The sequence below is a fragment of the Strix aluco genome, chromosome 2, assembly GCF_031877795.1.
Source record: "Strix aluco isolate bStrAlu1 chromosome 2, bStrAlu1.hap1, whole genome shotgun sequence".
Classification (NCBI taxonomy): domain Eukaryota; kingdom Metazoa; phylum Chordata; class Aves; order Strigiformes; family Strigidae; genus Strix; species Strix aluco.
This window is the reverse complement of record NC_133932.1, coordinates 118,809,221-118,837,119: the sequence shown is the minus strand read 5'-3', so window position 1 is coordinate 118,837,119 and position 27,899 is coordinate 118,809,221. Positions and strand designations below refer to the sequence as shown.

Sequence of the window (27,899 nt, the reverse complement as noted above, 5' to 3'; positions counted from 1 at the left end):
GCCGATTGGCTGCGGCCGCCGCCTCGCGCTCTCCTCGCCCGGCGGTGGATGTCGCAGCCGCTTTTCACCGTTGTCGTTTGAAATTCGGCCCAAAATGGCGGCGGCGGCCGGGAGCGGGGCTGAGGCGGCGGCGGCCAGGCTGGAGGGGGCGGAGGAAGAGGAGGAGACGGCGGCCGCGGCGGAGGACGATGAGGAGGACGGGGAGGAAGGCGGCAACGGGGCTGGCAAGGGGGCGGGCGCGGCGGCAGCCGCCGCCGGCGGCGGGGAGGCCGGCGGCGGCGAGAGTGAGGAGGAGGAGGAGGAGGAGGAGGACGTGGACGTGTTCGAGGTGGAGAAGATCCTTGACGTGAAGACCGAGGGGGTGAGTGCGCGGCGCCGCCGCCTGTCAGCGCGGCGCCCCCGGCCGCTCTCCCGGGGCGGCGGCGGGGCCCCCGCGCGGGGCGGCGGGGGCGGGCCGGGCCGGGAGGCTGGCGCGCTGGGCGGTGGGGCTGGCGGGCAGCCCGGCAGCTCCGGAGCGGGGCCGGCGGCTCCGGGCAGCGGGTTTCTCCCGGCCCCACGGGGAGACGCGCGGGAGCGGGGCGCGGTGGTTCGCCACGCGCCGGCAGCGGGGCGGGCCGCGGTGCGCTGGGCCGGGCCGTGCGCTCCCCTCGCTCTGTGCGCGCAGCCTGCGCGGGCTGCGCAGGCGGAGGCGCCTCTTCGGACAGGTTTTCCTGCACGATTCATTTATACTTGGGCGGGAACCATGCGAAAGTAGCAGTTCCGTTATAGTCATAATTTAAAACACGTTGTGCGTAATGTTGTAAGGAAGCTCTTTGGATCTTACAGCTTTGGCTAAAGAGACTCTATCTGGAGTATCTTGACAAAGTTTTTTTTGTCTGCATTGTTGAACTGCTCTGTTCTCACGGCTGAACTACAGTAGTGAGTGCAGAAATGGGTAGGATTTAATATAATGGAGAGCTTGGAGGTGGTTTCAAGGTGTGTTTAGTGAGACTGTGTTTACTGGTTTATAAAATATGTGAAGACCTCTTAGAATAAGAGAGACTTCATCCATTTAAAATGACTAGCTGTAGTGATCTCTGCTTTGTTAAGACAGAAATATCATACCTTCTCTTCTTTGAAAGCAGCCTAGACTGGTTGAAGTTCTATAATTTCCTAAACCTCAAATACAAAAAAATATTAATACAGCGCTTTTTAAAAATGATTTTGTGTCTGAAAATTGTTTATTTTAACTAATTTATGGTTTTTATTTTAGGCTTCAGTCAGGTACAAGATTGTATAGAATTCTGCCTGTTTAGTGTAAAACATCAGGGTTTTGAAACCCCTAGGTTGCAGAACCTTCAGATCAAGAATTTCTTAGATATTTCTGATGCTGTCATGATTAGGTTGTATCTTGGCTGAAATATCTTGATGGCTCAAGAATGTTATGCTTTTGAGGTAATCCAGTATTTATAGCTTTGCCTGTGCGGTCAAAATAATAAGTCAGTCTTGAAACACCCCCCCTCCCCTAGCAATGAAACCTAAAATCTGTATACTGGCGGAGGGGGCAGTCATACCCTTCTACACACTTCTGAAGAGTACCAGAATACATCAACTACCATCTCTTAAAAATGTCATTGACATGTACTGGTAAAACGGTGTGTTACGCCTCCTCTTTCTATCGTCCTCCTCCAAACAGCCCATTCTGTAGCAGGTTCTGAGCTGTATGCACTTGAGGTTTCCAGGCTGGGTCAGTGCAATTAGTTTTACTGTAATGCGTGTACCTTACCCAGTACGCGTTGGTTGTAGCTTTGTAGCTTGGGGTCCAGTTGCATCAGGTCACCTTTCCCTTGCTCTTCAATGAGGGCCATGCTCCCGTGCTTCAGAAATACAGGGCAAGACAGCTACTTGCACCCAGTCCTAACTTCCAAAATGACTGGAAAAAGCTCTGTGTTACATTTAGTAGAGTGTGTTTTATGTAGTCTGCTTTAGACTAGTGGCTCCCAGCTTGCAGATTCCCAAGTCCGATACAAAGTCAAAGCAGATACACCGAGTCGGCCTCTGTCTGCGGAGCACAGCATAGGGCTGGTCGGTGTGTTCGTGTGTCACAGCTGCAGGAGCTGGAGAGCTGGAGAGCACCGCACAGAGAAGCTCTTTCCATTTGCAGTCCTGATGTTGCTGGAGCTGGTAGTAGTGGTAGTGCGAGAGACAGCACTTCTGGGATGGGATTGGGCAGCGGAGTTAAACCTGCTGATAAATGAAACATTGCTGTGTCCTTCTTAAGAGAACAAGCAATAAAAGTTTGGAAATGTTTCCTGTTAGTGTATCTAGAAAACCTTCCATCATACTGCATTGCAATTATACTAAGCCAACAGGCTTCAATGCAAATCGTGACATTCTCCAGTGAAAATGGGTAACCTTAACTCTGCTCTTTAATGACGTGGTAATACCCTTTCCATAGGAGTTAGTTCTAGCCCATCACTAGTTCTTATTGAAGCTACAGAAGTATAAAAATGCTTAGAAGTGTTCTATTATTTGTAAGTGATACAGAGGAAAGAAAAAACAATGTTGAGTAAAATAATGCTGACAGGTGTGAGGCTGTGTATGTATCTTTAGTGTGAAGATCAGTTTCGTGTTGTCACTTAAGCTGCATTTTTGTATCATTCTCCCTGTACTGGATGTAGAGTCATTCAGCAGCCAAATAGTCTTACAATTTTACCCAGATTTCTCAATTAATTAAAAAAGGACTTGTAACTAATTTTGTACCTGAGTTACAAGGGTGTAACAGTAAGCCTGCAGCTAGCTGAAGTCCTGCCTCTGAAACAGCATAACCCTGTACCACCAGACAGGTGAGAGGCCAGCTGGCTAGGAAGCAGATTTGCAGGAAAGGAGCTGGGAGTCCCCACAGACAAGTCAGTTGAACGTGAGTCAGCAGTTCTTGCAGCAAAGGAGGCCAACAACATTCAAGAGTGGAGGCAGCAGATCAAGGGGGATGCTTCTTACTCTCTTCTCAGTACTGCAGGGGTGCATCCAGAGTACTGTCAAGTTCTGAGCTCCCCAGGACAGAAAAGACGTGGACATACTGGAGTGAAAGGTTATGAAAACAGTTTAGGGAGCTGGAGCACAGGATGCTGAGAGAGCTGGGTTTGCTCTGCCATAAGAAGAGAAGAATCGGGGGTGATCATAGTGGTATCTATACATACTTAACTGGGAGGATGCAGAGAGGATGGTCAGATCCTTCTCCAGGTGCACAGTGAAAGGATGAGAGTCAGTGGACACAAGCTGGAACACAGGGAAATCTGAATAGATACACCTGACCGGGCAGATTTCTGAGCGGCCTGATCTAGTTGGTCCTGCATTGAGCGGGGCATTTTACTTGTTAGTTCTGGAGATCCCTTATAACCTAAGTTATTCTGTGACTGTAATAAGAAAGTTACTAGTTGTTTATTTCAGGAGTAACCCCATTAGAAGAAAGAGAGACAGTTGAACGTGATTTTGAAAACTAATTCCTACATCAAGAGTGTATCGTTAAGCTAAATTACAAGAGGAAAAGTATTACATTAATGTATCTGAATATAGGCTATTTATTTATATGTCTGTGAAGCAGAATACAGAAGATTGTAAGTAGAGTTGATTGCTGAAGTTTAATGGCATATGTATATACACTTGGTCAAAGGTTAATGGTGCTCAGGAAAAAATGTAAATTTATGGATATAAATACATTTAATAGTAAGTGTCAGATGACAGTTCCTTTGAAGGTTTTCTTCTCCAGGCTTGTTTAGCAGCGTAGGGTCTTTCAGAGCATTATCAATCTATTTTTGAAAGAAAGAGATACTATTATTTTGCCTCTCCAAAGGTGCTTTCCTTAGTACATTTGCTAATACTACACTTTTTTTGGGAATGACTGTGTTGTCTCGTTGTCTCCTATTCATTATTAGCTTTTTTTATATGAACAATGGGTTTTCTTAAGCTTGGTGCTAGCTTTTGTCATACATCTGTTTAAAGAGACTGCAGGTTTAATCAATAAAGGTGACCGCATTGATTTCATAGGACATGTCTCTGCTTTTCAGTTAAGCTTGGTGCAGGAGGCCCTGAGTTGCCACTTGTCCGGCTGCATCAGCGACATGCTGAGTCCAAGCTAATAAGCCTTGCCTTTCAGCACAAAAAGGAATCCATCTTGAGAAACATAAGGATTCAAACTACTTAATTTGTTTAGGAGAAAGGCAAGAGAGAATTTGGTGGAAAGCTTTTTTTTTTTTTAATTAATAGTAAAAAGCTTTCTAATCTAGTGAAAAAAACAAGATAGAGACTAAAAGGTACAATTTCATCCTGCAGTGAAGTTAAATACTGTTGAACCAATTGGTCTAGGGCTTTAGTACGTAATCTTTTACCAAAATCTTTGTAATTAAGTCCACTCAGATGCACACACTCAGATTTTTTCCAGGTTTAACTTGATCTAATTGGTGTGGATTTTTTTTCTAATTGTTGGTGTTTCAGTTTATCAAAAGTGGCATTGATTACAAATCTAACATAAGTTATAAATTCCAGTATAAAACTAGGTGAATGGTATTAATGCATTACATATCTTAAGGTTTTATATCAACTTCTTCAGCAAAGAGAAGCAATTCAAGCATGAACTTTTTATAGAAGTAATACTGAAATTTTTAAAAAGAATAGTTTTATAGCTGTCAGAAAATCCATTTCAGTAAAATGACTGGGAATTTATGATTTGTACATTGTAGCTGTGGTTCTGAACAAATATTGGGTATTACAAATATTATGGATAAAACTGCTCCAACTACTGAAAAGTTTTAGAACCTACTTAGTTCAGTATCTGATGCAGATGGAAATAATTCTGGGAGTTCTTATGTCAACATTGGATTGAACTCCCATTATAGTCATTTCTATATACACAAAATTATATATCTTCTGAGATCCCCAAGAATTGAGTAGATGATGCAATACTATGCTGTACTGTATTAAATGTTGGGTTTTTTTCTTACAGGGTAAAATTCTCTACAAAGTACGGTGGAAAGGATATACATCTGATGATGATACCTGGGAACCGGAGGTTCATTTGGAAGACTGCAAAGAAGTGCTTCTTGAATTCAGAAAAAAAATTGTGGACCATAAGCCTAAACCTGTTAAAAAAGACATACAGGTGTGTTTCACCTCCCAGTATCTTACACTGAAGACGTATTCCCTATCTAGGCTCTGCTAATGCGGGGAGGGAGAAAGGAAGAATTTGGGATATGGAATCAAGAAGACTTAAAGAATCTCTTAGATCTAAAAGCGTTTTGCTTCATGTGAAACTGAATATTGTTGCTGCTCTCTGGTTAGGGATTTTTTTGTTAATTGCTGAGTTTGTTTGTAGACTCTAAATCCATCTACACTTTATTTCTGTTTTTAATGGGACATATATATATGATATATGGTCATTTTAGCTTGTTTTTGATAACATAACCCCCTTTCCCTACCCACATGTATATCGTCTTGTCAGTGAAGCTGGGCGCTACTCAATTCACCCTCCTGCTTTGTGTAGCAGATTGATGAGGTTTTGCATGTTAACCATTAAAATTGGTAAGATAGGAATACAGAAAATTTAATTGCAAGAAGGCAGCATATAGCTTTTTCTTTTTTAACCGCTCAGTTTGAAAATGAAGTATAAGAATCTTTTCTGAAAACTGGTACCCTACACTTCAGGGAAACCTGTAGGTAAATTTTACAAACACAGGTTAATTGTTTTTGACGTAAAATAGTTCAGATTTAGTTCTCTTCTGGAATGTAGTTGTTGGATGTCTGGTTTACTTGACTTGTTTATGTATTGATTCTCATGCAAGCAGTTCATAATGTAATTTAGGTAAGTGAGCTAGAATTGTATTTACAAATTTTACAATTTGGCAATGAGGAATGATGTTTGCAGTGATAAAAAGATTTAAATGTTTAAAAATTTACTTCTCCTAGGCACCACCACTACCATTTTTGTATAGTTTACACCAAGGTGATCCAGTTTAATGGGGAAATAAATCTTTTCCTTTTTTCCCTGTCTTTTAGAAACTATCTCTGAATGATGATGTATTTGAAGCAGAATCTGACAGTGACTGGCAAAGTGAAACAAAAGATGATGTTTCACCGAAGAAGAAAAAGAAGAAGACAAAAGATGGAGAGGATAGAAGTCCAGATGATCTGAAGAAGAAAAAGTCTAAGTCTGCAAAACTGAAAGAAAAACCCAGAACAGAATGTGAAAATTTCTCAGATACTTTGGTTTTAGATTCAAAACCAAAGAAAAGGACTTTAGACACCAAGGAGGATTCAAAGGAGCTAAAGAAACAAAGGAAAGAAGATAATAAAGAAATCAGGAAAAAGAAGGGAGAAGTTAAAGATTTGAAAATGAAATCTAAAGAAGATTCTAAAGAAAATAAAAAATCACGTAAGGAGAAACATGGAGATGTTCAGTTTGACTTGGAATCAAGTGCTCTAGATGATGTATTTTCTCAAGGAACTGATAATGAAAATTCAAATTTAAATTCTGAAAATAAAGCCGAGAAGCAAAAGGTAATAGGTGGAGAAGAGAGATTGGAACAAGAAATTGCTGAAAAAGATTCCATTGCTGATAGACATCTTGATGAGTCAGCAAGTAATGAAGATGATAGTATTGATGTTAAGGTTAAAAGAAAGAAGAAAAAAAGTCAGAAAGCTGAAGATTATAAAGAGGAAGGTAGAAAAGTGGAAACTCAAGATGTCTGTTTAGAGAAGAGGAGCATGCACAAAAAGCAAAAATGTCAAGAAAAAGTAAAAATGGTATCAGGAGAGTTGGAGAAAGTGTCACCTGCTCCTTCACCAGTGCAGAAGGGTTTGAAATTGAGCACTGATGAAAGAGGGCACAAGTCCACCGATTCGACTGGGGAGGTAAGCAATGCTAAGGCATTGGGGTGGGAGCTGGGTATTAAATCAAACATCTTTGAGGTACAGATATCTCAGAAGGCTATTGTTCATGATGGCAAAGAGAAAAATACAAATTGGAAAGCTAACAAGCTGGATGATGCTAAAGAAGGGCCCACTGCACGATGTATAGGAGTGACTGAAAAATTTCTGGTTTGTGAACACTATAAAGGAGGGAACGCTTTAGGAGAGAAGGCTGTCTTTAAATGTGAAGCTATGTATTTCTCCTGTTTGTTACATGTACTTACTTAGAATGAACTTTACTGTTCTTCCAGAGCATGCTGTCTTTAGCTTTGTTCCTGCCACCTTCAACAGTTGATGTTTTTCTACTTGTGTAGTAAGACATTCAGTCTTGAGCAACTGTCCATCCAACACTGCATAGTGAAGTGTACTTTTGAGCTAAAACACACACTTGATCTCTCTCAAAAGCCAGCCATTCCATTATACCTTACATGTGTTAGCACCTACCTGAGAATTGGAATGCTGAAATCACTTCTAAACCCAAGTCTCCCAGATGATTGTGCAGCTGGCTTGTCTTGTTAGAATTCCTGGGGTGCTTATAGAAAATGTTTAGTTTCATGACATGGTTTCTTATTAATTACAAATGCTGTATCTGTTCTAAGAAATGAGCTAAACAAATACTGGAATATTTCTTTTTCCTTATTTAATACATTAGTGTGTTAAGAGAAGCAGGATGGTAAAGCTAAAAGAAAAAAATTATGGAAAATAATAAAACAATATTTCTGGAATGTTTCTGAGAATATAATTTCTTTCAGCTGCTTCAGACTGTTCTAATACAGTTTGCAATTTGTAAAACTTTGGCTGCTCAGAGAAACCCCTTTCTGATTTGTAACAGGATTGCAGCCAAAACACCTCGATACTTACTGGATTATATCCCACTTATTCTGAAGCCATAATTTCTGGGGTGGCAAGTTTCTTCTGTAGGTTCAGCTGTGGTATTCTGCTTAAGATTGTTGCATGTATGGAGTAGGCCACCTTAAACATAAGGAAGTTGATTTTGGGGAAGAGAATTATGTGGTATAATTGCAGAGTAGAGCTACACAAAATAGTGTTTGTCCAGGAGCTTAGGGGTGAAAGCTCTTGTAAACAAGGTTAAGCAGTTACTATGGGGCATAGCCCAGTTTCAGAAAGTTAATTAAATAACTGAAATGGTATGGCCCTTTATTACTCAAGTATTTTCTTGTAGTTTGAGGCTATAGCATTCATGAGAGGGAGACATCAGTGATGATAATCAGATAAATCTTTGGAATTCTGTTCTATTTACCAGTAGTATAAAAATCCTGTCACCCCAAACATGAAGAAATCAACAGCAGATGAAAGTTTGGTTTGCTTATGGCTCTTCAGCCAGCACTCTCAGTAAGTTGTCTGTATGCCTTTCTCAAGGTCATGCTCCAAGGTGCCAAGGAAGCAAGGAAGGCATTCTGCTCTTTGCTTTTTTTTCAGTCTAAGAAACTGTCCTGGTTTCAGCTGGGATAGAGCTAATTGTTTTTTTTTTTCCCCTTCCTTCTTAGTAGCTAGAATAGTGCTGTGTTTTGGATTCAGTATGGGATTTGATACGAGAAGAATGTTGATAATGTACTGACGTTTTTAGTTGTAGCTAAGAAATCAAGGACTTTTCAACTTCTCATGTCCTGCTGGTGCGCAGGTGCACAAGAAGCTGGGGGGGAGCGTAGCCAAAACAACAGACCCAAAGTGAACAGTGGAATATTCCATATCTAACGTCACGCTCGGTGTATAGGTGGGGTCAATCAGGAAGCTCACTCGAGTTTTCAGGATGGTGGTTTCAGGGTTCTCTGTTCTCTGGGATCACTAGCTGGGAATGGGCTGGGCATCAGTCAGCAGACGGTGAGCAATCACATTGTGCATTACCCATTTGTATTTTCTATTATTACTATTATTATTATAATTATTATTTTAATTTCATTTTATTTCAATTATTAAATTGTTCTTATCTCAACCTACGAGTCTTCTTACCTTTACCCCTCCAGCTCTTTTCCCCCATTCCCCAGGAGTGGGGAGGGTGAGCGAGCAGCTGCCTGTTTGGCTGCTGGCTGTGTTTAAACCATGATAGAGGCTTCAACAGTATTTTCTGTAACTGGTTAGTTATTCTCCAGAGCAGCTGTGGACTTATTATATGGGTGTGTTTCGTGGCGAGTTCTGGAGGTTTTTTGCCTTCACTAAATTGTTGGCCCAAACAGATTATTATTTTCGAATAAAATCATTGTGTATGTTTCAGCTATCTGTCTTTCCTTATGTAGCTCTGATGGCAGAACACTGTCATGTCAGTTTATAATACTGTATTCTCTCTTTGGAGGCAGTTTGCATGCCAAACCATTCTTTCCATTTGTTTTACCTCCAAAAATAAATGTGCAGTGTATGTTGTGTACCTGATCAGTATTGCAAATCTGGAATAGAATTCAGGATTACTGATTTTAACAGCCACTCTGTGTAGCAAATATCTGGTAATCCCTTTAGTAAATTACAGGTCTCCTTTTATATACTGGGCATCTGCTGGGATTAACAGCTGTCTGTGCTACTAGTTAATCATGTCAGTGATCAAAAGCTGAGGTTTTGTGGTGGGGAGGGAGCGGATGAGAAAGACAATTAAGTGTCTCAGCTCTGCTAACACATCATGATACACCAAACTCATCTATTTTAATTGAAGTTTTTCCTGTGTCAAAGAAACAGTAGCATTTAATGATAAATTCAGTCTATAGTTCCTGTGGGAACTTCTTTTGGGGCAGTTTCTCAGAAAGCCAGTGCTATTCCGTGTACCACGTTAGTGTCAGGGGCTGATACAAAGCCATGCCAAGGAGCTTTGTCCCCCCTAGTCTGCAGTTTGGAATTTGCTGACTGAATGGAGAGAAAGGATTATAGGAGGAGAAAGGTAACCTTTGGTGAAGGCAGGTGAATTCTATTTTGGTGAATTTGATTGTATATCTACATCTATCATAAATTTCTTATGTGGTATCAGATATTGCTAGGCTCAGTGTTCTGTGTGGATATGGTGGGTTTGGGTGGATTTTTCCGAGTGTCTGTTTTTCACAAATGGCTGTTGCTGTAATGTTCTGTTTGTGTAAATTGGAAAACTTGGAACCTTCCTTATACAAATGTCAGTGCTATCATAATTGCTTTGAATATGGTGCTACAGAGGTGTTAAATACTTTGAAATAATTACATCCTATTCAGGCTCAGTATTTGGAACAAATGAAAAGTTCATAGTTTGGAATTTCTGTCAAAATACTGGTTTTGGCATATCTGTACCTCATGCCATAAAGCACCTTGAATGCCTGGGATGCAGCAAACATCTAAATTGAAATTGTTTTATTTTGGAAATAACACCTCTTCTCTTAGGGAAGAAGCCTTCACAGACTTAACTCCTGACTCACATGTTTAATTCTTTTATTAGAAATGTCCTCGAGTCTTGTTATATCCAGGTTTCAGTAGTATTAATTTTAAATATTTTTTATTGGAGTGATGAAGGTTCTTCCATTTTTTTCTCTACCACTTAAACTTGATCTTTGTTCTTAATGTCAGGAGAAAGAAGTAAAGAGAACTGAAACAAAAGAAAAATCTCAAAAGAAAGAGTCTGAAAAAGAAGAAAAGAGTGGAAGAGAACAAAAGGGCCTAAAAAGTAAGTGCTAACTACTTAAAAGAGAGAAGGGAAAGACCCTTCAGGACATTCTCCTCTTACTTCTACAAGAGTGGGTATTGTATAGTTTTGTAACACATACCTGAAACAAGAATTTCTGCTTTTATTCTAGGAAGCAAAAGTCTGCTGTTTGGTGGCTTTGTTAATACAGGCTTTGTGAGAATGCTCTATGTACTTTCATGTATGAAGCATGGAAGTGTATAGAAATCTCTTTAAGGTTTTTGTAGACAGGTCTAGATTTTTCCCTTTTCCATTTAATATTGTCAACTCCGCTTCTGTGGCATGTAATAGTAATCTTTTTTCTTTTTTAGAGAAATTCATCCAACTATTGGCTATTTCCAGAAGTGTTCTTATGACACTATGAATACACACTTTTTATGTTTAGAAAAACTAGCAGAGGTTCCCATCAGACAGACTTCTTGCCTCTTGCTTTAGCCCCAATGATGAGTTATATTATACAGCCCTTAAAATACCACCAGAACTGGATGATTTGATACATGAAGAAAAATAGGTTGTATTTCTGTTCTTAATAGTATAATGGAGTATTAATGTTACCATTGTTGATTTCAGTAAAATTCTTTATGGTTTTATACAGGATAAATTGCCTTACTACTCTGATGAGGATGTACTGAGGAAAACTAGGTGACTCCACTTTTGATGATCATGAATGGATATAGGAAGAGCTATAATGTTTCAAATAGCAGTTGCTAGAGAGACATCTTTCACTGAAGGTAGCATAGATGGTTAAAATGCTTAAGAAAAGTAGTAACATATAGATTGATTAATAAACGTTCTTTATAGAGCACATGTCCTTCATTTGTTCATCACAGATACTGAACCATCTTTTCAAAGTAGTAATTTACACATAATTCTAAACTACACTTCTTAAAAAGAAGATGGTACCGTGTTGAAAGCAGTCAGAACTCAGACTTGCCAGGTTAGCTGGAGGTGAACTAGCTCTCCCCAATTTTTTGGCTTGTGTTGTTAAGCTTGCTCCTACCCTTCAGCAATGATTAACTTATGGAAAGAGAACAGACCTCTTCTAAATGGACTCTGGTAACTCACGTAAACTTTGTAATGTAATAGTCTTTAGTGGCTCAAGTAGTCACTCTTGGTAACTGTCTTAATATTCTAGGCTTTAAGGACATCAAAAGTGCATTTGACTTGTTTAATGTAGCTTCAGAAGAAAAAAGTGAATATTCTGAGAATAACTGCAAAAGAGAAGAATCTTCGCTAGAATATAAATTCATAGAAGAATTAAAATCAAAAGACAGCAAGGTGTACAAGGAAAGAAGGAACATAAGAGATGAAACAGACACATGGACTTGCATTGCTGCAGAACGTGATCGAGAAGTAGTGGATGTGTGTCAAATGGAGAACTCTGGTGAGCAGTAGAAACAAATGCAGGGGAAAGTTGAGCACTGGCAGTTAATATTTTCTCCATTCCTGCTTGCATCTTTTAGTGCTCCAATTCTTGTCTCTGCAGGAGGCTGAAATGATGTTTTCTTTTGAAACTCACTGATAACTTTTCATTGTTTCCAGTGTGTTTCTGCTATTACAGAAATGGAATGTTCACCATCTCTTATCACTTCAGCCTAATTAATTAGAACAAATAGACAGTTTATTTCAAGTAAAAGCATTTTATGTCTGTTTGTAATGTAGCCTTCATTGTTTGGAACCATTCCACGCTGCCTTCCAGAGTCTGTTTGAATGAAAAGTAGTAGTATGTTAAGCTGCTGATCGTTGAAGCAATGGCAAGCAATGAATGGTTTGGAAATTTATAAGTTACTTATTACTTATTTTATGTTTTTTCTTCCATAAAATCAAATACATTATAGGTGGCAAGCAACAAGTCCTGAGTTTGGGTATGGACATGCAGTTAGAATGGCTTACACTAGAAGACTTTCAGAAGCATCTTGATGGAGAAGATGAGAATCACGTGTCAACAGAACCAATATCAAGTAGTGAGTAGTTGCTGGGAGGAAGGGACATTTCTTAGCTGATGTTTCAAAGTGAAATATCGTATAACTGCATTGAATTTATTTTCTAGCTCTCCTGAGGGATGCTGTTAAAAGTGGCGATTATATGACAGTAAAGATGGCACTTTCTTCAAATGAGGACTATAATCTGGATCAAGAGGTAATTTTTATGCAATAGAAGTATTGGAGGGGGGCAGGAGGGAAGAGTACAAATTTGGATTGTTTGAGAAATTTTCCCCTCTTGCTAGTAGGAAATTTCTGTCTCATGTTGGAAAAAAAGCACAAAGTGAGAAAAGGGAGTACAGAATTTAAGGCTTCAATACTTGTTACCAATTTCTTCCAAAGAAAAAATGAAGTTTGATACAAGTAAAGTTTGATAGAAGAATCCCAGTAGCTGGATTTACAGCAGATTTATCCACTGGATTTAACTGAATATTAAATTCAGAACTTTACATGGCATAAGGAATGATGATACCCTCAGGTCAAGTGACTAAACTATGTAAAATATCTATACATTAAAAAAAAATATATAAAAATTGAATGTTCTGTTTAACAGACTGGGACCACTTCAAGAATAAGTTTTCTGACAGCTCATCATCAGCTGTGTTCTTACTGTTTTTTCTTTCAAGGATCTGTTTTCCTGTTAAATATAGTTCCATTTTTGAGGATTAAATCTCTGATACCAGTATTTTCACTGGTGATCTTGTATAGTTGTATTATGTAGCATTTTGAGAACTGTACATTATGCTAAGACATCATAGTAGAAAAGATGCCAAATGAATACTGAGGCAAGTATGTGTTCTTTGAATAGTATTTGGTGGAAAATGCAAGAATGAGTGAGGAGACTGGCCACTCACAGAAGTCTCTTCATACTTACCCTCTGATAAAATCCAAAAGCAGTGTTGTGGTAGCAGCTGACTTGAGCCATTGTGGTTTTCCTCCAGTGGCTTTTGATTTCTTTTTCCACTGTCTTGCTGTCTTCCCCACCCTGAAATACCTTGCTACCTTTTTTCCTGGCTCATTCTGTTTTTCCTTCTTGTTCTGGTCCTCAGAATGTTTGCAGATTATGGAGCTCAGTGTGAGGCCTGGGGACAAGAGGAGTGGGAAGTGATAGTTTGTCAGTATCCGGCAGCCATTTCTGTGTGAATTTTTCTGCCAGGGAGAGGAATCTTGGTGAAACCTGTTGACACACTTGCAATTTTTGTCTTGCAGCTTTGATTTGTCTATAAGTATTTGATTTTTTTTTTTTTTTTTTTTTTTTTTTTTTAATGGCAGTGATTGTTGTTGCAGGACTCAAGTGGAATGACCCTAGTGATGCTTGCTGCTGCTGGTGGGCACGATGACCTTCTCCGGGTCCTAATCAGGAAAGGAGCTAAAGTTAATGGCAGACAGAGAAATGGAACAACTGCATTGATACACGCAGCTGAAAAGGTTGGCTTGGTTACTGTTGTATTTGTGGTTCTTGGCTCTTTTACTTATGCTTAAAAGTGGTACACAATTTTTTTCCCTTAGAGGGTGCCTAAAAAGTAGTTAGCAGGATATAGCAGGGTGACCTTAACTGCATAATTTCAGCAGCTGTGGTTACTATAGTGTAAATAAATTCTGATCACAATTCTGTGTTAGAATTGTGTATTATGATCTGTGGCTACACAGGATCCAAACTTGGGAAACTTTGAGAGCAAATCTCTGATTAAGCAGGGTTTACTGTTTGAGAGTTGGGAGATGGAGATGGTGGCAAGCTCTTCTCTTTTGTTCGAGTTGGTTCATTTGTTTTCCCTTGTGCAGCAGATAGAAGGGAGCTGGAATCTAGTTTGGTGATTAATGCAAAAATACTGTTTTCTTCCTGTGGTGTTCACTGTTGCAATATTTAGAAAAAAAGAATTGTAAATACTCATGGCTGTCTACTTGTGTGAGTCTGAATTGCTCTTTATTAGTCATGGGAGAGAACAATGTTAATTGTGTCATGCCTCATGCTTTGGATTTTACTGATGGATTTTAAATAAATGTCACTTTATATACTGCAACAAAACCAAGTAGAAGACAAAGAATATTTTCTACTTGGTTGTCTTGTGGTTTTGTGGTTTTTTTCAGAATTTTCTAACAACAGTAGCTATTCTTCTGGAAGCTGGGGCATATGTGAACATGCAGCAGAGCAGTGGCGAAACGGCTTTAATGAAGGTAATTTCAGTGTTTGTCCTGACACAGTTTAATAGTAAATACTTTTGACAAACTAATAAAACATAAAAGTGTATTTATAGAGTTGATCTAGGGAACATGTACTGTATTTGAAATACAAATACTACTTTTAGTTATTCTGGGCAGTGCTTTAACCCATTTTTTTAATGTACTGTTATATCAAAACAATAAATGCAGATGCCATCAGCATACAATGCTAAATGTGGCTCATCATCCTCTTCCAGTGTTTGGCTCAAAGAAATACAGATACGGTCTTACAACTGAGATAATCTGGTTGTCAGCAGGAAGATAAGAATTCACATGGGTGTTGCTGTGATTGACTTCTGTCATTTCATTGCAGGCCAGAAGTAAAATAACTGGTTTGCAGTCTCCTTCCCACTGTCTGTTCTGCACCTTTATCCCTATCACAAGGGAAATTTTTAATTTATTGTTTCTTATTTTGTTGTAATGGGAAAATTCAAAGACCCTTAAAACTGTGTGCTCCTCTCTTTTTTTTTTTTTTTTTTTTTTTTGTTTCTTTGTTTACATCAAATAATTTCGCCAAAATTCCCTGTCATGATAAACTTGCTTTACTTATATGTAGGCTGTTTAAGGCAATTTGTTTGCAGAAGAGGTTACAAAAGCTTTTCTGTCCAAGACAATGTGATATTGTTTCTTTTCTATCCTCTGCAAGTGTGGAGAATTCTGTAAAGAAAATAACATGCTTGTGGTTTCCTCAGCCACTTCAGTCCAAAATCTCTTCATAATTTGGCTACCTCCATGAACCTCAGTTTTTACCTTCATTGTTTGGTTTTATTAATATTTGATGCACAGCTGTACTTACTTTCTAATTGGCAGCCTACAGTGACTTACTCCGGATGTTTGTTTTGCTGTGCAGATACAAAGAATAGGGTCTTCATTTCCAGTAACTTAGTGGAACAAGTTATCCATGTGTGGATAAATATATAAATGTGTTTATCAAGTCACTTTTATTTAACCTTAGAAGTTGGATCATACTTTTTAAAAAGTGATGGGGGGGGGGGAAAAGTCTTGGCACTAAATTCCTTTCTCTGAGGTGGTATGTGATTTTTCTGGGTTTTTTGTTTGGGGGGGACAGGTGAGTTTGTTTATGGAAGATTATGGATTGAAAGCACAGATGAAAGTTCAGAGCTGAGACAAATTTTAGAAATTAACTTCTGAAAGGCCTCATGAAGATAGAAATTTGTTTCTTGTGCCTTGCCCTAATTTGTCTAAGTGAAGTGTTTGAAAACAAGCGACCAAGGGCATGTGTTTGCATTCTTCAAAGTAAAGCTTTCTTTAGACTTTCCTGTACTTTTGTCAAGTCTTCGGTTGATATGCCCTGAAAATCTTGCTGTAAGTAACATTGAACAGCCTTGAACACAGCAGTTGGTAACAGTGACTGTCTACAATAGCCAAATAACAATTTGGGGCAAATTCTATTAATTTACTGCACACCTGAAGTATTATTTGAACTGAGATTCCTAGAGACAGACACTTGGAAGTATTACTTCAGTCATTCTGAATACTTCTGCAGAAATCCATTTATTCAGGTAAACAATTGCAAGAGTTACTGAACTCCAGCAGATTAGATGTTTTCACAGAACTTTTGGGGGATTGATTTATGTTTGGGTTTTTTTTCTAATTAGTCCACTTGATAATCCTGAGTGGTGCTGCTTCTGTGAGATCAGGTGTATAGCATTCCCATGGTAAAGATAAAATATTTATGGAGTGTGATCCTGAGTTCTGAGTTGTGTTGCCATTCACAGAGCAAATGCCTAAACTTGTTTTCTGAATTGTAACTAATTTTAATTTTAATTAATTTCTGCAGTACTGCAATGTTATGCTCTGTTCTAATGGGGAATTTGCCATTGTTGTCCATCCTTCTATCTTCTCACTTTCTGTACAGGCTTGTAAAAGAGGGAATTCTGATATAGTGCGGCTTATGATTGAAAGCGGAGCAGACTGTAACATTTTGTCAAAGCATCAGAACAGTGCGCTGCATTTTGCTAAACAATGTAATAACGTACTGGTGTATGAGCAGCTCAAGAGTCATTTGGAAACGTGAGTAAACTGTACTTTTAAGTCTGTTCTGGTGAACTTTGCAATAGTAGGCATGTCATAATTTTGATTTAAGTCAAGGGGAAGAGGGGAGATTTCAGGAAATAAAACTGATCTGATTTGAGCAGAAAGCTAACTAATAAATCACGTGAAGTGAAAATGATGTGAGCTTAACAGAATTAGCAGACAGTTGCTTAAACACTGAGTAAAAAGATAGAAAGGAGGAAAAGGGAATTACTAGAAGTGAAAGATTCCTTAAATTAGAAATACAGCAGTTGGGAAAACTAAAAAATGTGTGACCACTGGACAGTTGAATATAAACTCTTATTAGGGCATGACAAATAAAATATATTGGTAAAAAACATTAAAAACCATAGAAAATAACAGAAGAACACCAGACAAACACCGTGAAAAGTCAGTGCAGATAGGGTGTTAAACGTTAGCTGTGAGCTGAGAGTGCCAGGGGTAAAGCTTCCATGCCAGTAAGTGGTGGAAATGAAAATCTTCATCATGTAACAATGACTGAAGAGCGGTGTGGTATATGCGGTATGTGAAGCGTTCACGTCATATGGTTATGTAAAAATATACTTAGCTGATGAATATGGATGCTAAATGAAGACAAATGTTAAAGAGAAGGAGCAAGCTCTTTAAATAGCATTTTGGAGGAATACTCATAGTTAACATATCAGGGCAGAAAATTGGAACCAGTAATCTCTAAACTTGGAGGAGAGTCAGGGAGGGTCTCAGAGCTTCTGCAACAGGTGATATTTTTGCCATGAGTGCATAATTAGTGCTGGAAAAACACTGTCCCAATGCAAGATCCTTTTATTCTTTTACGATTATTTTATCCTAATTATTTATCTATATAATATCACAGAATCATCAAGGTTGGAAAAGACCTTGAAGATCACCTAGTCCAACCATTAACCTAACACTGACAGATCCCAACTACTACACCATACCCCTCAGCGCTATGTCGACCTGACTCTTAAACACCTCCAGGGATGGGGACTCCACCACCTGCCTGGGCAGCCCATTCCAACGCCTAACAACCCGTTTTGTAAAGAAATACTTCCTAATATCCAATCTAAACCTTCCCTGGCACAACTTGAGGCCATTACCTCTTGTCCTATTGCTTATTACTTGTTTAAAGAGGCTCATCCCCAGCTCTCTGCAACCTCCTTTCAGGTAGTTGTAGAGGGCGATGAGGTCTCCCCTCAGCCTCCTCTTCTCCAGACTAAACAACCCCAGTTCCCTCAGCCGCTCCTCGTAGGACATGTGCTCCAGACCCTGCACCAGCTTCGTTGCCCTTCTCTGGACACGCTCGAGTCATTCAATGTCCTTTTTGTAGTGAGGGGCCCAAAACTGAACACAGTAATCGAGGTGCGGCCTCACCAGTGCCAAGTACAGGGGTAAGATCACTTCCCTGTCCCTGCTGGCCACGCTATTTCTGATACAAGCCAGGATGCCATTGGCTTTCTTGGCCACCTGGGCACACTGCTGGCTCATGTTCAGCTGGCTGTCAATCAACACCCCCAGGTCCCTCTCTGACTGGCAGCTCTCCAGCCACTCCTCCCCAAGCCTGTAGCGCTGCTGGGGGTTGTTGTGACCCAAGTGCAGCACCCGGCATTTGGCCTTATTGAAACTCCTGCAGTTGGCCTGAGCCCATCGCTCCAGCCTGTCCAGGTCTCTCTGCAGAGCCTCCCTACCCTCGAGCAGATCAACACTCCCACCCAACTTGGTGTCGTCTGCAAACTTACTGAGGGTGCACTCGATCCCCTCGTCTAGATCATCAATAAAGATGTTAAACAGGAGTGGCCCCAAAACCGAGCCCTGGGGGACACCACTCATGATTGGCCGCCAACTGGATTTAACTCCGTTCACCCCAACTCTTTGGGCCCGGCCATCCAGCCAGTTTTTTACCCAGTGAAGCGTGTGACCATCCAAGCCCCAAGCAGCCAGTTTCACCAGGAGAATGCTGTGGGAAATGGTGTCAAAGGCCTTACTAAAGTCAAGGTAGACAACATCCACAGCCTTTCCCTCATCCAATAAGTAGGTCGACCTGTCGTAGAAGGAGATCCTGTTTGTCAAGCAGAACCTGCCTTTCATAAACCCATATAAGACAGTCTATCAAGTAGTTTGTAGTCCAAGCTCATTCTCTTCTAGTTTAGTGTTTAGAAAGCCCTGGCTGTTTCCCGTCAGCTAACATCCTAAATCTGTCTTGACAAACTGCCTTGTAATGGTCACTGATACATGCTGTAGTATTACGAATGTTCTTACTCTATTTTAAATAATTACTAGTGCTCTTTCCTTTAGAACCTTATTAAATACTAAATTTAAGCATACTAAGTCTTCATACTAAGTCTTAACAAGTAAGATCTATAAGCAAGCACTTCCATATGATCCTTGCAGTGGTCGTCACAATGTTGAGGTTAGGGAGCCCTTCTGTAAGACAGAGAAATTTGTGGAACATTTGCAAAGTGAAATGTCATGTAAAAAATGTTCTAGTGCAACTAGTAAAATACAAATAAATACATTTCCAGGGCAAGGTTGTATTTGCCTATGAATTCTACAGGAACTCAGTTACGAAATTACAGAATCACAGCAACACAGAATAGTTGAGGTTGGAAGGGACCTCTGGAGGTCATCTTCTCTGACCCCTGTGCTCAAGCAGGGCTGCCTGGGACCCTGTCCAGATGGCTTTTGAATATCTCCAAGGATGGAGACCTCACAACCTCTCTGGGCAACCTGTGCCAGTGCTCAGTCACCCTCACAGTAAAAAAATGTGCTTCCTGATATTCAGAGGGAACCTCCTGTGTTTCACTTTGTGCCCATCACCCCTTACCCAGTCACTGGGCACCACTGAAAAGAGCCTCGCTCTGTCCTCTTTGCCCCCTCACTTCAGGTGTTTATTGATATATACACATTGATAAGATCCCCCTGAGCCTTCTCCAGGCTGAACAGTCTCAGCTCTCTCAGCCTTTCCTCCTCTGTCAGATGCTCCTGGCCTTTCACCATCTTTGTGGCCTTTCTTTGGACTCTCTCCAATATGTCTGTGTCTCTCTGTAGCGAGGAGCCTGGAACTGGACGTAGTACTCCAGGCGTCATCTCACCAGTGCTGAGCAGAGGGGGAGAATCCCCTCCCTGGACCTACTGGCAGTGCTTTGCCTAATGCAGCCCAAAAAGCAGCTAAATGCAGCTAAAAGCATAAAAACTAATAATAATTTTTCAAACATAGAAAATTTGTTAAAGTGAGCAGGGGCAGTTGAAGTGGATAAATGGAGTATGCCGATTCTCCTCCGGGGAAGGAAATCATGAGTTGTGTGTTAAGGTTTTGAAGGCAACAGCAAGCATGCAGATAAGTGATCTGGTACCCGCTGTTCAGTGTGTTGAAACTTTGTCACTCACTCACTATTTGATGCCTTTTCCAGTTTGTTTCCTGTTTAAAATCTGCCACCTTCAGTTTTGGCTAATCTGAATACTGAGTTTTGGGAGACCTTGAACATGTAATTTTGCCAGTAAAATGGCAATGGAAATTAAATGCTGATAAATACAAAGTGATGTCCACGGGGGATCGCTGTATGCAGGGAGTAATACAACTCTCTCCCAACTGAGGAAGCTTCTAGACTCATTACCTGAAAATACCAGTTCAGTTCTTCTTGTCAGTCAAAAAGGAAGATAATACAGTAGTAGTGGAGCTGAAGATAAAATTTAAATCCATGGTGTCTAAATGCCTTAAATAGCATGTGTTATTCCAGTTACCTTGTTTCAAAAACAGATGAAGCAAAAAGAAGTAAAGATGATCAGACATAAGGAGAAGCTTCTGGGAGGATAGACCAAGGGAGGTGACACATTGCACCTTGGGACAGATTAGGTGGTCAGAATTTAAAATAAAATTAGAAAACAACAACAGAAAAGCCGTGAGGCAGGTTCTACAGCCCATCCTGTTAAATGATTTAGTGATAGGTTTGAAATGGAGGAATATTTTTGCACAGAAATACTGAATTATGGATCTCGTTGCAGAATGCTGTGGTCACATGGGATTTCAGAAGGGATTAAGTAGATCTAAGGACAGGTACGATTTGGCTGCAGTCTCTAGTTTTGGATGCCTCTAAATCAGATTGCTGGAAACTAGGACAGTGTACCAAAAGAGACAACTGTTTAATTTCCTATATTTAATACAGCTTCGTCTAGCATCTGGAAACTAGGCTAGATGGGCTTCCGGGCTTGGTTTGGTGTGGCAATTCTTATGGTTTCTTTCCAGTCAAACACTTAAGTTTTAGATTCTGCAGATGGTAATCTCAGCTAGCAGGGAGGGGAAGCGTGCTCTGAATAATAGCTGAAAAAGCTATAAAGCTGAGAGAGTCGGGACCTTTGCCTTGTAAAAGCATTTAAAACTCATTTGTGTCAAAACAGCTTTCTGAAGAGGATTACTTAGGAACCTGCTTGTAAAGGTGCCAAATACTGGTCTCTCTTTGAAGGCTGGGCTGCTTGCTTAAATTAAACCCTGCCCCACATCCAACCCACCAAAACAAACAAAAAAACCCCAATTTGGCTACTTAATGGTAGTTTTGATACTTTTTCACTGCATTATTAGTAGATTTTAACCAGGGACTGCGTTCTTCCGACAGTATTGCCAGTAAAATTACACAGTGACTTACTTGTTTATATTGTACTTGCAGTCAGGTTGATAAATCAGCCATGCTGGGGAAATGGTTGTCTCTTTACCCACTAGGTACACGTTGATGTGTTGGGGACATCTTTCTACATAAAGAGCCTTCAAAATACATGGCTAGTCAGAATTTTTTTTTTTAATCTGCTGCAGTGCATTTGTCTCAGCAGTTTATTTTTGTGGACCTGATAGATGAATTTCACAAGCAGGTCACTGATAAAATGTGTTATTAATGACGTACTGGGACCTGGGTTTCATCTGTACATAAATGCTAGGGACAGAGGCACTCACCCCTGAAAAACGGGAATCCAGAAAGGTGATCTGGAATCCTTTTTTGTGTCAGCTCTCACTAAGTCTATGGTAAAGCAATTTTATTATGCGAAGCACGGGCCTCACTCGTTTGGTCTTCTAGGCTCTCAAGAGTAGCAGAAGATACCATCAGGGATTATTTTGAAGCTCGTCTTGCTTTGCTGGAGCCAGTCTTTCCAATTGCATGTCATCGTCTCTGTGAAGGGCCAGACTTTTCTACGGATTTTAACTATAAACCTCCACAAAATGTGCCAGAAGGTAGGGGGGGGGGTGTTGTGGTGGCGGGTTTTTTGTTTGTTTGTTTGTTTTTTAAAAAAGGAAGAACAGTTTGTTAAGAAACTGCCTTTTAAGTATGTCTTAAACTATCTGCTATGTGAAATTATTGTCGTGTGACTGATTGCAGTACACTACATTAAGGATGCTCTGATCATGGAGCACAGGCAGAGCAGCAGATTTTGACGTGTTGTCAGTGGGGTTTGTGTGTGTCTTTTTTTTTTTTTTTTAAGAGTTTTTTCTGATTGCCACATAGCTGTTTTCTTCTGTTCATGGGTTACGTTGGCTTTGTGAGGGTTACATTAGGTAAGTGATAGGTATTAAGAGGAGTGGTTTACCTTAGAATTAATAATTTTGAAAAATCTTAGGTTTTAATTTACTTAGCAAATCTCATAGTGGATCATCTTGTTTTGTAGACAGTCTGTTTTTGCACAGAATACTGAATTCCAGAACTCGTTGCAGAATGCTGTAGAGCACTATCATGATAGGAATGCAGTCTAGAAGTACTACAGAAAAGAAGGCAGCATCAATCAATTCTGCTTTGCCCACAGACCTTTTGAAAAAGCTGGGAAGCAAATGCCCAAGATACTTGGGAATGTTTCTTAATTCTTTCAGGAATCCAGATACTAATCTCTGATACTTGGCTTGGTTGAGTCATTTTTATTCACCTTTTGAGTATATCAGGGAAATACTGATACTGATTTTTCTCAAAATTATAATACATTAACGTAACTGAGATACTACTTAAACTAAGATTGAAAGTGGTTGTGTCTGCCCAATTTTCTCCTTGTTACAAGTTGTACTATAAGTCTTCCAGTTCTTTATCACAGGTATCCTTTAGAGAATTAAGAAACCTTACATAAGTTCATGTATTAAAATGAGGCATTTCTGGGTATTGAAGATTGTTGTTGATTGAATGTAGTTGACTGGGCTCAGCTGTCCTTACCAAGAGAGTAGACAACCCAGACCACATTAAATTCCGTAACTCTACAGGTGAACCTAAAACCACAGAGTTGAACTGTACCGTGGATTGCTGTATCCATTTTGTTTTCCTTTCTAATAGCCACATAAAATTATTTCTGCTGCCAGAAGACCTTAACTTAGTGACCAAGGCAGTTGTGTTCCGTGCTGGGGTCCACTGGCTTGGGGTTTAATATATATTTGTACCTAACTGTCTTCAAAGGTTCAGTGTATGCAGTTGTTTTCTAAATAATGGATCTCATTTCAAACTCGCTTGACTGAATTGCCCTCCCTTTCAGGATCTGGAATTCTTCTCTTTGTTTTCCATTCAAATTTCTTTGGTAAAGAAGTCATTGCTCGGCTCTGTGGACCATGCAGTGTACAAGCTGTGGTTTTAAACGACAAATTCCAGCTCCCTGTATTTTTGGTAAATCTTTTCATATAACTGATTGACTGTAAAACTGCATTGTAATTTTTTTATGGAGCAGCCTGGGAAATCTTAATGCCTTAATTTGGATTTTGAGTATTGTGAAGGGTCATGATAGGGTTTTTTTTAAATTAAACTTAATTTTTCTTTGTATATGGAGAGAACTGCAAACCTTGCATGTACTAGACTCCATAAAAATTTCTGACTTAAGAGGCAAGGACATAGTGCTGGAGAACATGCTTCCAGGTGGCCATGCTTGAGCAGGGGGTTGGACCTGATGACATTGAGATGTCCCCTCCAGCCTCAACACACCTGTGATTCTCTGACTTCAGAACTGAGGGTTTGAGCAGGCAGGTGAGAATTCTGAATTTAAAACAGTTTCACTTTTCAAATTCACCTAGCCTCTCCAATTTTTGACCCAAGAAAGTTCTTAAATATTTGTTTTAACAGCCTACCTCATATTTCTAATGATTAAGTATTTTACTTTATCCTGTTTTTTAAAAACTCTAAAGTACATCACTCTGCAGTTTTCAAGTCCTCTTGTTTTCTGTGTGGTTGCACCAAAGGTTCTTTGCAGTATGCAGTATACACAACTTTCTTTCAAAAAATGCATAGTGAAAATGTCATGTTATATTAGTCCACTCGCATAGCACTTTCAGGCATATCCTGCCATTAACTTTGTCCATTTTCTTTTTCCTTTTAGGACAGTCACTTTATTTATTCCTTCAGCCCTACTGCAGGCCTTAACAAGCTTTTTATACGGTTGGCAGAAGCTCCTACTGCCAAGGTACAAAATGTTCTCAAAATTAAATGTGCATGCTAATTTGTTGTACAATAATTCTTCCGTAGTCTAAATGCTCCCAGTTGTATGTTGCAAATGTAAAACTAAGGACTTTCCACTGTCTCCTCATCCCAGTCCCCATCAGTTACAGTTCCATCCTGAGACACTGCCAGAATGTTAGGAACATTGCCAAGGGTGTTAGTTCTGTCATAATTACATGTTTTTATGCTGCAGTCAGAATAATTCATGCACCAGGATAAAGTAATGTTACAGCTAAACATTTTCCCCATCTACATTGTGAATTTAATGACTAACAGATACACGGAGTGTCAGTTATTTTTTGCGTACAAATGTTTTTGCTTGTCTGTTTAGGAGAACTTGGAAGTGTTTACTAGGATATGCAGTCTGCTTTTAAACAGTCTGTGTAGTCTGTTGTATTTTCCAGGTGGTTTGGGCAGTAGTCCCACTACATGTTGCAAGATGAATAACAGATCCTGTTCTAGTAGCATTTATTTTATCCTTGGAAGACACACCAGTGCATTTGCTAGATCTTCAGATTTAAAACTTACACTCATACATGTTTTATTGTGCATCTTTTTTAAAAAAAGGGAAAATTTGAACTCGGATTCAGAGGGAAGTATATGTGTATATCTAGTTCAGCTCTGGGGCTAACTTGTCAGCCACCACCCAAGGCAGTAGTATTCTACTCGAGTCCTTTTACAAGCCATTCATCATACAGTAGGGCTACTATAAACTGATTTTATTAAACACAGATTGTAAATTCCTTTTTTTCTTTCTCAGTCACTAGCAACTGTATGCCTTTTCTCATGCTATTCTTGTATTAGAAGAAGTGTTTGACACAGTAGTCACATGTGAACAACCTTTCTATGAACCTTTGTTTGCTTTTACAGGTAAAGCTGCTAATAGGAGCATACAGAGTGCAGCTGCAGTGACCTCACAGCTGTGAGCATGTTGAGTGGACTGACACTTCTTTGGATATACTTCTGATTCCTCTGTTTAGAGACTGACAAAGCAGTTTGGAACTTTTTGGCACCACACTCTTAAGACTAAGTTCCCATCTCACTGTCACTCGTTGGCAGTCGCATAGGAAAGTGTGTGTTGGAGAGCAGTTGAATACACTGCACTGGTGGGACAGGGTTGTCAGCTTTTTTTACTTTGTACAGATGTAGATGTAAGTATTTGTGCCAATACATATAATTCTGTTTTTCTTTAACTTGTGGAGTCCAGACTGCATATTTCAGCTTTTCCACAATGTGGAATGGTGCATATAAGAACTATTTAAGGTAACTACACAAAATGTCTTTTTTAATAGAAAGATCTTTACCATTTGTACACTAAAATTTTCTACTTATCTAACTGTAATGTTTCTATGTCAGATGCAGAACTGTCATATACTTGGAGCCCTGGGCAAAAATTACACTTCGAAGTCACTGCATTAGATTTAACTTTGAATTGCTGAGGGCTGTGTTCTGGTTTGAAACTTGCTGCGCCTGTCTCCTGATGAGAAAGCAGTTATGCTTAGAGTGATTCCCTTTGAACACACAGAGTTAGGTCTGCAGGTGTGAACAAAGACATCTGAATAGGCTCAATTCATAGAGGACTGCAGTCAGATTCCTAGTTATGTCAGTGTTTTAAAACTACTTTTGTATTAGAGAAGCAACTGATAGTTTTACAGACTTTAACAGATCTTAACTTTTGAGTTTAGTCAAGTGACACGGGAAAAAAATACAAGCTGAAAATAGCAAACCAGAAAACTTGTAACTACCTTAAATGTGCAGGCAATGCTTTTTGTAGACAAGAAGATACATGGAGAATTTCAGATGTTCTCAGCCTGACAGATGAGAATATGTACTCTCCTTTAATTCACAAATTCGGTTCCTTTGGTGCAAAGAGCTGCTAATTTTTTTTTTTTTTAATTTAAATAACCCGTTTGATCAGATGACAGCAGTTCTGTAATGGTCCTGTGCTGTAAAATACAAATGGAATACTTCTTCATGAAGTATTAAATATTTTTCCTTGTAAATTAACCAACATCTTGAAAAGTGAAGAAAAAAAAAAAAGAGAATCCAGATTGTGCCTTTGCTGTTCTGGTTGCCACATGTAGTTTACATGCCACTATGTGCCTATATTATTAGCAAAACTATTGTGGATAAATCCTTGATGTATTTGAGTGCTCACCATCAAAATGGTGCAGATTTATTAAGTATCCTTTTAAGAACTGTGACTTTTTAATATAAAGTTCAATTAACCAGTTTTTAATTTTTGGTTCTTGAAAGTTTTAAACTTTCATATTTTAAGAGATGCCAAATGAGTAAGTAACAGCACACTTATTTCAATTTTGTGGAATGTCACATTAAGCTATATAAAACTAGAACAGAACAGCAACATGACATACAAACACTCCTTTCTGTTTTGATTTAGAATAGTTGCCTGTCTTTTTGTGAACAGTATTGATGGATGTTAACAAGTCTGGGTTTTGAACAGACTTGGTACCTCCACCTCTCTGAAATCTGTTAGATACCTCATTTTGCTAAGTGTGAACACCTGAAATGCATGAAAAGCACTGGCTGAGAATCAGGTATGTCACTACCAGCACTGGGGACTTTGTGTAGCTCTAGTTCGTGTTAGTCACTGTGCATGGCCCCAGGAGTGACTAAGGAAAGGGGATGTTCCTAAGTGTTCCCTTGTGTTTCCCTGTACGTGGCTCCCCCTTCCCCAGCTACCCCTGCACTGTACACACAACCCTACACGGTGTGGTAAGTGCTGCACAGCACGTGTCAGTGGTAAACGTTCGAGCTGTTCATGGTGGGAACAAAAGGTTTTGAACAAATGTCCATATAATATAGATGCTATTTAGAAACTGTTGTACAGTCTAACCTAAAAATGTCTACTAATGCTCCAAGAGTTGACATAGCAAGTAGTTTGTCAAAGGCTGTTGATCTTGGGGGTTTGTTTTGTTTGGGGTTTTGTTTTTTTTCCCTTGAGGCATTTGGGAGAGAGGGAGGAGTTCTACAGGACATGGGAATAAAATATGGGTTCCTGATGCTTTTATTAAGGGATGGATTTTGCAGCCATCTTTCTCTTTTAGTTGGCAATATAAATTCAGAATCCCTACTGAAGATGCATAAAAGGCATATGAAAAGATGTTTGAAGCTGGTGTTTGTCTGATTTTATTATATGTTTTTTATCCAGTTGCTAAGGAAAAGGTTTTGGTGAACAAAAGATGAAGAGAAAGTAGCTACAATAAAAAACCAATTCTTTAGGCACTGTGGAGAAATACCTTTGAAGTACTTGCTCAGTTTCTTCTTGCTGCTCTCTGTCAGCAAGGCTCAGCAGCTGCAGTTCCTGTAAACTGCCATGGCAGTACATTGGATTCATTATCTTTCACTGCTACATCAACAGTACTTGTGTTCCCGGCTTCTTTCACAGCTACTGAAAGTTGATGGGTGATGCAGCTGACTGTCACAGGTCCTCTGTGCTTTCTGCACCCATTTTTCAAAAACAAGATGTTTTTGGATCAGTCTGGATGGAAGAGAGCTGTTTCAATACACAGAAGAGACAGCACAGAGTGCAGCTGCCACCTTCGGCAGCTGGGAGTGCTCAGAGTGCCTGAGGGCCGTCCTAACATGTTG

The 27,899-nt window shown here is 39.7% G+C and overlaps 1 protein-coding gene across 1 annotated transcript; it reads left to right on the top strand.

Moving 5' to 3' along the window:
* The first annotated feature begins 29 nt into the window (after nt 1–29).
* On the top strand, nt 30–25,726 carry MPHOSPH8 (M-phase phosphoprotein 8). Its single transcript, XM_074816087.1, has 14 exons — nt 30–361; nt 4,982–5,137; nt 6,031–6,885; nt 10,477–10,573; nt 11,727–11,975; nt 12,430–12,555; nt 12,642–12,730; nt 13,861–14,001; nt 14,662–14,748; nt 16,673–16,827; nt 21,909–22,063; nt 23,338–23,465; nt 24,169–24,252; nt 25,158–25,726. The coding sequence occupies exons 1-14, from the start codon at nt 95–97 to the stop codon at nt 25,197–25,199; spliced, it is 2,631 nt and encodes an 876-aa protein (XP_074672188.1). The 5' UTR covers nt 30–94; the 3' UTR covers nt 25,200–25,726.
* The last annotated feature ends 2,173 nt before the right edge of the window (nt 25,727–27,899 follow it).

Excerpts from the sequence above, each read along its gene's own strand:
- MPHOSPH8 (XM_074816087.1), top strand. The coding sequence starts at position 95 with ATGGCGGCGGCGGCCGGGAGCGGGGCTGAGGCGGCGGCGGCCAGGCTG. Across the intron at positions 12,556-12,641 it reads AACAGAACCAATATCAAGTA|CTCTCCTGAGGGATGCTGTT; the intron begins GTGAGTAGTTGC and ends TTTATTTTCTAG. Across the intron at positions 23,466-24,168 it reads TCCAGCTCCCTGTATTTTTG|GACAGTCACTTTATTTATTC; the intron begins GTAAATCTTTTC and ends TTTTCCTTTTAG.